Source organism: Montipora foliosa, chromosome 7 (genome assembly GCF_036669935.1).
Source record: "Montipora foliosa isolate CH-2021 chromosome 7, ASM3666993v2, whole genome shotgun sequence".
Lineage (NCBI taxonomy): Eukaryota > Metazoa > Cnidaria > Anthozoa > Scleractinia > Acroporidae > Montipora > Montipora foliosa.
The window spans coordinates 18,244,101-18,251,600 of NC_090875.1; the positions used below are offsets into that span (position 1 = coordinate 18,244,101).

At 39.3% G+C, this 7,500-nt stretch overlaps 3 protein-coding genes across 3 annotated transcripts in view; 2 read left to right on the plus strand and 1 right to left on the minus strand.

Moving 5' to 3' along the window:
• LOC138010992 (uncharacterized) overlaps nucleotides 1–408 on the plus strand; it is a 3,583-nt gene extending 3,175 nt beyond the window's left edge. Inside the window, exon 3 of the mRNA XM_068858016.1 lies at nucleotides 1–408. This exon is cut by the window's left edge and continues 591 nt beyond it. Coding sequence (XP_068714117.1) covers nucleotides 1–282 — 282 coding nt within the window. The 3' untranslated portion in view covers nucleotides 283–408.
• Nucleotides 1–2,612, plus strand: part of LOC138010991 (sortilin-like) — a 45,989-nt gene extending 43,377 nt beyond the window's left edge. The window contains exon 24 of the mRNA XM_068858015.1: nucleotides 1,331–2,612. Within this exon, the coding sequence (XP_068714116.1) occupies nucleotides 1,331–1,354 (24 nt within the window). The 3' untranslated portion in view covers nucleotides 1,355–2,612. The remainder of the gene's footprint in view (nucleotides 1–1,330) is intronic.
• The window catches only part of LOC138010990 (gamma-tubulin complex component 6-like), a 32,685-nt gene continuing 27,704 nt past the window's right edge, over nucleotides 2,520–7,500 (minus strand). Inside the window, exons 28-31 of the mRNA XM_068858014.1 lie at nucleotides 6,682–6,736; nucleotides 5,752–5,848; nucleotides 3,527–3,788; nucleotides 2,520–3,215 (exon numbers count right to left, since the gene is read on the minus strand). Coding sequence (XP_068714115.1) covers nucleotides 3,085–3,215; nucleotides 3,527–3,788; nucleotides 5,752–5,848; nucleotides 6,682–6,736 — 545 coding nt within the window. The 3' untranslated portion in view covers nucleotides 2,520–3,084. The remainder of the gene's footprint in view (nucleotides 3,216–3,526; nucleotides 3,789–5,751; nucleotides 5,849–6,681; nucleotides 6,737–7,500) is intronic.

Below are 7,500 nucleotides of genomic sequence, written 5' to 3' on the forward strand. Positions count from 1 at the left end.
GAGCAGAAGAAAGAGCAACAGCAAGCTTCTCAAAACAGGAAGCGAAAAATAGTTCTTGAGGAAAAAGCTGAGTTAGAGAAAAAGAAAAAGCGCCTTGCCAGTGATATTAGTGCCTTACAACTTGATGCAGACTCTCTAGCAAAAGAAGCTGAGGAAAAAGCCAAGCTTGTTCTACTCTCCAAGTCTAATGCACTTAGAAAAGCAGCAAAAGAAAAGGAGAGCGCCCTAGAGAAAGTTGAAGATGAGCTGAGAGAGCTGGTTAAGAAGAGTTCTAACTTGTGAACTAACTTGCAGTTATCTTCTATGTAAAGGGCAAAGGATTGACTCTTGACAGTTAAAGAGAATATCTTACATTTTGTTTGAACTGGTTCATATTTTCACAACCTATCTAGTTGAATAAATGATTGTTTTCACATTACTGTCGATGTCGGAGAACACTTGCTAAACTTAGGTCATGAAATTTTGCAAAAGGTCATGGAAAAAGTCATGGAAAGTCATGGAATTTTAACAGGTCAAAAGTGTACGAACCCTGAAATGACAGACAAAACAAAGCAGCCAACAGAATCCCTTAGTAATCAAGTTGTTTTTATTGCCTTTTGAATACAATCAATTCACCTGAGATTTGTTCATAGCTCCTCTATATCGCGGCAGCAGATGCATTCCTTTTCTTGCTGTCCCGGCCTCCCGGGTAAAGCAAAAATCACAGCTGCACCAAGTCGTATTTCCCCATCTTGAGCCTTCCCTTTCGGTTGCTTCCTCTTCCTGCGATCCTGAACTTTCTCGCATTGGATCGAAAGAATATGGTTCAAGTTCTGCCATAAACTTACGTGTATTAACGACGAAGAAAGCGGAGTACTATGTTGAGACTTAACGATAACAGAAGATTTCAGTGAAAACCAGCTGCTTGCTTGTGCGCAATGACGTCACAACATGGCGGCTGACATTCCTCTTTTGGAAGTAACCGGAAGGAAAAGCAAACAAAATGGCGGGCGTTCAAATTGAAAAACAACCAAAGATTTTGGGCAAATTCAAGGCCTTTCAAGATGAAAAAGGATTTTTCCTGTTTGTTTAGGTAAAGGACGTTATATTTCGATAATAATAAGACACAAAAAAATTTGATCTTCTTGCCTTCAGTTCTCCTTTAAGACAAGTGTTGTCAGCACAATCGCAGCACACTGACCTGGTCGGGGACTTTTCGCACTCTGGCCGCGAGGGCTATATTTGCTCGTTATCTTCCTTATCAAATTCTGCTGTGATTGACTAGAACCGCTTCTTAGAGTCCACTTTTACCAACTTAAATTTAATCAAAGATCCTACATTTACTCCGCAGGACACAACTATGATAGACATCTGAATACGTCACTGGATTACCTCTCCGTTAAGTTGTACATAGTCATTTTATAGTCAGGAAAACACAGCCGAATTACATTATTTAGCTTGTTAGCTAAGTTATTCTGAGTACAGTTGGAATAAATTTTGCAGGAGTAGTTTATAAGGAAGAAAATGGTGTGGCATGTTTCACTTAAGTAACTGCTTATCGAGTTAACTAATGTAGTGTATTAAACGGAACATTTAAACTCTTAGAATTAATGCTAGGAAAAAAATTGCAATCTCAGCTCCCTTTGGGAGAAACGATAACCTTCGTCAAACTTTAAGGACGCTTTCATACTTCCCTTAAAAATCATGAACAAAGAAATAGTCTTTGTTGTTGATTGTCCTTGCCGTGTAAAATATGTTTGGTGACCACTTTCGCGTTGCCAAGTAACGTTATTGAGATTGTGTGACCACTTTCTTGGTGCTTGTCTCGTAACTCATAAACTTATTTGAAATAGGCTGGTGTTAAATTGTTGCGTTCACTATGCGTAAACACGTTATCAACTTTACTGTCTTGTGTCCATTATTATTTATTTTGACGAAGGTTTTCAAAAGCATATGTTCTGTTTGGTTACAATAATTTCCAATTTATTTAATGAGTTGTAAGTGATTTGAAGTTGCTATTTAAATTTAGTTGTACTACCGTACTACGTGATGCCAGTGTGTTTGGGAAAAATTATTTGCACATTAGAGGAGAGAATTTTGAATTCTGAATTCAGTATTTGTATGAGCTATTTGTCCTCAACATAGCCGGTGTATTTTGTATTGGAATATTGGATGAGTGTTGTTAAAACGTTCATTTAGTTGCCATGGTAACCATATTTTCTGCCGGATTGATTTATCGTGTATTGTTGTAATGACATATTCACTCCCGGTAAGCTTATACGAAGATGTAAAGCATCATGGGTAGCACATGCAATCTGCCTGAACTCCGAGATATTTGGTTCATTAAAGAGAGAGTCTGGAAACGAGTGCTGCCATAGCAACATGTTAATGATATAATTTTTTGTCTTATCTGATTACATTACTGAAGCCAAGTTTGAATATAATTTGAATATCATATCAATATTTTCAGAGATATTCTCAATTTTGGGCTTTATTTCAGTCATTTGTACATGTTGCGACGTCATCAATTTCGTAATTAAAATTTGAATATCTCTGGAACGAGAAATAGAAAACACCATTTTTTCATCATTTTGAAAGGTCTTTAAAATAACAAAAAGATATTTATTACTTCATAGGCAGTTGAACATTATTTACTTTTTGTTGGTAGCACTAATCTAACATACAGGAGCTATGCGCTCTAGGCTTTACAGTTATCTTAGCTGATGGACTGAAGGCCGCCATTTTGGAGCATCTTCCTTGCCCCTCCTTCCCTAATTGTAACTTGTACATTTAGAAAAACGCTTTCTCCGTAGGCTATAAAAATATTCCTGTTTTTGGAGGTACGTACTCTATCCGGTTTGCTCTGAATGAAAATTTTAATGAAAGAATCGCAGAACTTTTTTCCGAATCGTTTCGGAATCCGAACTTTCGGGATTTTATGTACGCAGTCAGTAGTTCTTTAAGGCCATGAAAAGTTTGAGCCCTCGGTGCAAATGTCAGTGGAGTGACTTGAGCACCCAACAGTCATGCGCTATCAAAAGAAAGTCACATTAGAAAACTCACGAACTTTTCGTCAGGGTCGTCTCAGACGGTGGCATCCAACATTCACTCTTGGGGTGGCAGTGTGCCCATTTCGCGAGTGTCCAAGTCCACGACGTAAAAATGGTTGAAGTTTATTCTGAGCAAGAAATCAGCCCAATGCGATTGGTAACCTCGTTGAACGAGCTTGCTGACCACTGCGAAAAAAGAAAAAATACAATGACAGACAATTTACCATAAAGACGGATTAAAATTCGTCTGTTCATACCGTTGACTTCCATCCAGATGGGGTTTATTTCGTCATTAATATACGATAATTTTAGGCCACAATTCAGACAAAATTCGTTGGAAAAATTCTCAGAATCAAATACTGTGAACATTTGTCTCGTTGGACGTGTTGCCGAAACACTTTTAATGCAACACTTTTTTCAACGAAAAGGAGATTGAGATTGCCTCTAACTTTGTGCCCGTTTTGTAAAAAATAGTTTTAAACAGAACAGAAACTTACCTGTAAAAAGAAATCGCGAATACTCTTTGAAGGCCTTGTGAGTGTTGCACATGACGTCAAACGTCGGGTGAGTCACGTGCCCCGTGTCGGGATCTTGTTGCCATGGAGATGCTAAAAGCTGCGTGCGCAATTTGAGTATGAGCTTGCCCATATCCGAAATGATGGTCATGACAGGCGCCGCTTTGCGATTGAGAAGAGAGCGGAAGATAGCTTTTCGTAAATACTCCGCGTGTTGATTGTGTAAATCGTCCAAGCTGCTCACCTAAAAAAACAAACAGAACAAACATTTAATGGTAACAGGACTGAGTGGAGTACAATAGAGCGTTTTCACTCACGTGACCAGCGTCCATATTGTATTACTGAAACAAAGGAAATTATTTGAATAAAAATAGAATTCAATTCCCGGAGGATTAGTTTTTGTACACCATGATGGCCGCCATTCCTTTGTCTTGGAACACCAACATGGCTGCCGTGACGTCATGTGAAAACGCTCTATAGGCCGCTTTCGATATATCAATTCTCACACGAGGCTACGAGGCTTTTATGGTTAAATTTGAATATTATTTTGCTTAGAAATCTCCCTTGAGACTTGTGAGACTATAGGCGGCCCAAGCTCGCGTTACGCGCGAGACGTGACTGTGAGAGCGTCACGTCAGCAACAACACTGTTCTTGACAATTTGTTTGGGTTTTGAGTTAGTGAGTTAGTTGCAAAAAAGCCAAATGTTATCAAAGAATGAACGAAAAAAAAGTAAGTTAACTCACCTTGTATAATTTGTTTTGTCTTTTCGAGCCTCTTTTTTAAAACCGTTTTGGGACGTTGTTGTTTGGCAGGCTGTCGTAATCCCAAAACAGTTTTAAAAAAGAGGCTCGAAAAGACAAAACAAAATAAGCAAGGTGAGTTAACTTACTTTATTTCGTTCATTCATTGATAACATTTGACTTCTTTGCTCCTTAGTCGAGAAACTTACTCAAAAAAACAAAACAAAAAATCCTTGAACAGTGTTGTTGCTGACGTGACGCTTTTCACAGCCACGTCTCGCGCGTAACGCGAGCTTGGGCCAACTATGGTGAGAGAAAACAGAACGGAGTCGTTAAATTTGACCATAAAGCCGTGCCTGAATATCTAAACTTGGCCTATCCAGGGAGTTAATCAGGCAAGTAATTTCAATGAGCTCGATCACTCCCTGAATTGTACGACACCGATGTCCTATTATCAATTACTCGTCACTATCACAAAATACGAGATGACGGTGATAAAATTTTTATAGCTTAATCTGCTCAAATTTTCTTACTTTCTAATAGCTCTGGAAATAGATAAATGATTCAAGTACAACTAGCGCGCGCTTGATGACGCATACAACTGTCCAATTACAAATGGTCCTAGAGCGGTTTTCAATGGAGTGTCGAAAGTAATTAGCAAATTACTTTGGTTTTGCATTACTTCACTTAGTGATTGGTTCAAAGTTCTCGCGCCACTTTTTCAACCAATCCGAAGTGAAACCAAAACCAATCGTGGCTTGCGTGTGCACATTTCCCGCGCTTTGTGTCGTCTACGTGTAATTACTTCGAGTTTTGCTTGGTTTACTGGGTTGTCTCCGTCCTTTTTGATTGGCCAAAGTAATCACTTTGGCAGGCTTTAGTTTTACGACACTCGTTTGAAAACGGCTCTATTAATAATAGTAATAGAACTGAGTGAAGTCCAATTTGGTTTGTAATCATAGGAGTGATTAACAAAATCAGACGACCGCGTTGCGGGAGTCCGATTTGTTTAATCACGAGTATGATTACAGACCGAATTGGACGACACGAAGTCCTGTTACCAATTAATTATAACCATTGCAATTTCCGAGAAAACAAAATTAATGCATTTGCTTTTCACGGTCTAATGTTCCAAATTTGTCCATTTTGGAAAATCCCCAGTTTGGTAGGGTGAGTGGTTGTTGCTATGGTTATTGTGATAAATTCTGTGATTGGTGGATTAAACTGAGTGCACTTAATATCATTGGCTGAAGTAACTGTCCGATTTCAGCCCTACACAATAATTAGTAACAAATAAAGTAATTAATGCACGGATCAAATTTGAGAAAATTGTAATGGTTACGATTAATGCTGAAATCAGGTTTGTTGATAACCAATCAGATTCGAGAATTTGTTACGATCAATCAAAAGTCAAGAGATTCCGCCAGTCAGTCTCTCCCCAACTCAAAGAAAAAAAAAGACTTACGTTTACAAGTCCTTCCTGGAACTCTGACCACGTGACGTTGAGAATCTGATTTGACAAGTATCCCTCAAGGTTATGAACAAAATGCTGCATCTCGTGCCTACAGGTTAAAAAAAAAAAAACAAAACCAGGCGAAATTCAAAAGGAAAGCAAGGATATCTCATGGCTTGGAGGCAGAACTTCGGACCTCAAAAAGATAGGGTTAAAGACACTAGCCCTTAGGTGGAGTTGTTTCTCGGAAACCCAAGACTTAACTCTCTACCCTACCATCCAACAGCCTCTAAGCAGCCACTTGAGAACTGGCCATATCGATATTCTCGCGATGAGACCGGAGCGGGCGTAGATTCGAGGCTAAGTTAATTTTTTCTCCCGCGAAAGCCTCTATCGTATGCTCGTTCCAGTCCTACCGTACGAACACGAATGAGCTGTACATCGACACGTATCTTCACTTCATTAATTCTGAGTCAATGCAATCTACAAACGCAAGTGTATCATCCATTTCTATAGAAAGAAAACAGCAGAAAATACTTCATGCTTCCATTAGATCATATGGTAGATGGCAGTCTATGATAATTTGGCAATTTTTTTTTTCTATCTTCGCCATGATGGACTTAGTTTACATACAGTTAAAACTAAACTCGAATTCCGAAAGGCGAACTGAAGGCTTTTAAAGGCCCAAGTCTTAAAGTTGACAGGTTTTTTTTGGCAATTCAAATTTTGAATTCAGGTTTTTTGAAGTTTTGCTTCAGGCCATAACTCTATAAAAGTGGAGTAGCCGTTCCAGCTATATATCATTCTATCAATTTCTTCTAATTTTTAAAGTTAACCCAATGGCTTTTAAGCAGTCTGTGCTGGAAAACAAAAAAGGGCCGTGACAATTTCACGAAAAGATTGATTTCCTATCCAATTTTAAAGTTAGGAATGCCCACGAACCTGAAGAGTTGAAGCTGGCGAAGTTGTGGTGACATCGCGGCATCACGGGAACACGCTAACATAACAAAAATTCAGTTAAAAGAAGCTATTTCAAAACGATGATATCGGAATTAGTGTTTCACCGAGTTTGAACTATTTTAGCTAGATTGAATGCACTCTTTTAACTTATAACTCTTTGAACAGCTGAAAGTGCACTGTTCCTTAAAGCTTTTGCAAACTAAAAACCTGAACCTAGCCGAACTTGGTTAACTTCGTCAAGTCGAGAATTGAAAAGACCCAAAATCCCAACAAAACACTTTGCATAACAGCAGAAAACGTTCCCCTTATAGAGGAGGTCTCTTTTCTCTTGTATTTGGCAGGCAGACTTGGAGGAAAAGACACCTATGCCCTGAGCAATAAGCTCATTGGATTAAGCATGCGCCGCAGTTACATGGCGACTGAACTCGGCGCCGTACAAAAATGGATGGCGAAATTACTGTCAAGGCATGCACCAGACACAGTAGCGAGCTTAAGCACGCGCGTTTTCGAGACGCGGACAGCAACCGGAAGTGAATATTTCGCGTGCCAGAACAGTGGTGTCTCCCAGATTTTTATACTTATGATCTCTAATGGAGAAAAGATACTTAACAAGGTAAATGTGGTTGCGTGAAAACAGGTTAAAAGGGAAAACAGCTCACTTCCGGTTGACGTCCGCGTCTCAAAAACGCGCGTGCTTAAGCTCCCTAGTAAAGTATTCTCGAGTAACGGCAGTCAATATTACAGGGAGCATGCGTTTTGAATAGCGGTCTCCGTCGAACCAAGGCCGAGGTGTCTTTCGTC